Genomic DNA, 2,833 nt, shown 5'->3' with positions numbered 1-2,833 from the left:
AACGTAGAACGGCAGCGCCTTTTCCTGGACACCGGTGAAAGAAATTCAGGTTTGATATCAGAGAGCTGGTGTGCTGCATGTTTCCTGTCTGCTCATTCAGAAAGTAAATAAGAAAACACGTAGAATGTGCTTTCCTGAATGTCCACACAAGGCAAGCCTCCAAGCGGAGGTGGGTGGCTGGGTGGGGGGGGGGGGGGGGGAGATTAACCAGCATATCTTTCTCATGTCTTCCTCTCCTCCTTTCATGTGCTGCAGCAGTCACTTCTTCACCTTTACTCAGTCCGTTTCTCCTCTTCATCTGTACCGTTCACAGTGGAGGAAGATGAGGACGACGAGCCGGAGGAAGAGTTAATGAGCTTGTTTTCCTTCTTCCACTTCATCCTCCGGCTTCTGGAACCAAATCTTAATCTGCCGCTCGGTGAGGCAGGAGTGCGTGCGCGATCTCGATGCGCCGCCGCCGCGTGAGATAACGGTTGAAGTGAAACTCTTTCTCCAACTCGAGCGTTTGATATCGTGTGTATGTCTGCCGCCCGCGTCTCCCGGGGCTGCCGAAGGTCCCTGAGAGATGAAGAGAGGATATAAAACGTTACATTCAAACCAAAGTAACTCACAACAACACACCAAAACATTTTCAGAGAGAGAGTAAACTATGCTGCCACCATGACTTATCATCTCTAAGATGCTTTTCTTTGTGTCTCACCTCCCAGGTTCCTCTCCTGCCCCCTCTGTGGGTTAATAAAGTCAGACTCTGACCTGGACCCAGATAGCCCAGAACAAAAATAGCTATTATAATAATAGTAATAATAATTATTAGTATCATTATCATTATATTAGAGTAAAGGCAAGTATCTTCAGCTTTCAGAATTTTAGTCTAAATCCAAATATTTAGAAGCCAAGTTGGACTATTACCGCGCGGCGGTGTTTGTTTGTTTGTTTGTTTGTTTATTTGTTTGTTCTTCTCTGAGACGCTGTCTTTTAGCAGCATATATTCCTGCTTGCAGCGGGTCATGCTTGGCTTTGCACAACAATGGCTCTGCTCTGTCCTCCATTATTCCCTCCATCCTCCCCACACCGCTCTCTTTCTGGGGCTGAGGCGGCAGTGTGCTTTCCTTATCTCGGTTTCATCTAAAAGCGGCGGTGCATGTATCTCACAGGCATGATCAGGGTTTGAACAAACAGTGCACCAACCTGTCTTCTGTGAGGCGCATTACGGGCTGCCTTTAAGATACCACAGAAGAAGTCATTGTGACAACAGGAGAAACTGTGATTGGCCCTTATTCAATTTATAAAAGTCTTTTCAGATGTGAGGGGGGATATTTTTTGCTGTTGGTGGTCTGTGTGGGATAGATGTTTAAAAAAGAAAACAGAAGATAGAGATTGCCTGGTTTTGCTTTCCTCTCTTTGATAACTGATGGACATTTACTAAAACTTTCCTCCTGCTCGGCAGCAGCTTTCTTAAGCAGCAAGTCACACATAGTTACAGAAGCCTCAACCCAAACAAAGCTGCTTTATGACAGACAATAAAATACCATGACTGACTGAAAAGTCAACAGACGGGATAATAAAAAAAGACTACTGAGAGAGGAGGCAAGAAAAAGGCGACCAGAGAAGATGACAGAGGAAATAAGACGTCAGATTTTATGTTGGGGGTCATAAAATATGCAAAGGCAGGGGGAGAGGAGGCAGAGCACACTCACCGTTGCACGAGTTCATCCTCTGCATCCACGGGTAAATGGGGGCTGAAGGCGCCTGCTTGTCATCCATGGTTTCACCAAACAGCCCCTTTCCACCGAGCCCCGAGCACTCCAGTTTACGATGCATGCCATCCTGGCTGAGCGCGAGCTGGTGCTCCTCCAGAGTGCACGGGTGCTCCTTGTCCCTGTAGAAGGTCGTAGCTGCCGCTGCGGCGGCCGCTGCCGCCGTGGCGTAGTCGCAGGCGCCGGCTCCGGCAGCGCCCCCTACCCCGGCCGCTGCGGCCGCGCGATGCCCGCTGTAGGGTCCGTTAGCTGCCTGCTGGTAGTAAGTGGGCACCGGGTAGGATTTCTCCTGGTGCACGGTACCTCCGCTCGTGCTGTATGCCACCGCCGCGGCGGCGGTCACGGCTGCGGCCCCGGGATAGTGTCTGAGCGGGTGGTCGGCGTATCCCGACGAATAAAGCGAGATCTGACCCAGGAAGGGCTCTGCCGTCGCCGCCTGCCCGCCTCCACCCGCCCCCGGTAACACCGGGAATGAGGAGTTTACAAAATATGAACTCATTGGGAAAACGGCTGAAAGGAGAGGAAGGAGGAGAAGAGAAGGGGAGAAGAGGAGAGGGGAGGACAGGAGGGCACGAAACAAACACAACAAGGTTTACCCGCTGAACAAGAAGTGGAAGGAGGAGTAGACATGAGCTTACGTTCTTCTTCCCGTCCTCCTTCCTCTGCTTTCCGCTGCCTACACTTTATGATTTGTTGTGTTTTATAGCCGACAGGCTGACGGGCTGCTGCTATCACTTAGTTTATCGCAGATTGGGAGGAGGGGTGAGGAGGGTGAAGTTTTTCTCTTTTTTTTGAGGGGGGGGGGGTCTCGTTTGCCTGAGTGCCAGCATTGGGCGCGGGTGGGGGGTAGAGGATCAGTAGCAAGAGAGAGAGAGAGTCTCTGTGTGTATACGTTAGTGGAGAAAATGGGATGGGGTGAGGAAGAGTGTGAGGGGAGGCAGAGACCAGCTGACCTCGGGCTGACCAATGGCAGGCCTCCGTGCCTGGCAATAGTTGGTCCCTTTTCCTTTCGTTGGAGAAAGGAAGAAGAGGAGGAAGAGGAAGAGGTCTGGGAGCTGAGGCGACCCTCCCACTAT

General features: G+C 51.1%; 1 protein-coding gene across 1 annotated transcript; it reads right to left on the bottom strand.

Annotated features, from left to right (window-relative positions):
• Nucleotides 1-208: 208 nt before the first annotated feature.
• LOC142371674 (homeobox protein Hox-B6a-like) lies at nucleotides 209-2,491 on the bottom strand. Its single transcript, XM_075454390.1, is given in 4 exon segments — nucleotides 209-389; nucleotides 391-426; nucleotides 428-558; nucleotides 1,698-2,491. Coding segments are annotated over 4 exon segments (843 nt in total). The 5' UTR covers nucleotides 2,257-2,491; the 3' UTR covers nucleotides 209-272.
• Nucleotides 2,492-2,833: the final 342 nt, after the last annotated feature.

Source organism: Odontesthes bonariensis, chromosome 21, assembly GCF_027942865.1.
Source record: "Odontesthes bonariensis isolate fOdoBon6 chromosome 21, fOdoBon6.hap1, whole genome shotgun sequence".
NCBI lineage: Eukaryota > Metazoa > Chordata > Actinopteri > Atheriniformes > Atherinopsidae > Odontesthes > Odontesthes bonariensis.
Note: the sequence above shows the minus strand (reverse complement) of the source record. Positions and strands in the feature narration are given on the sequence as shown.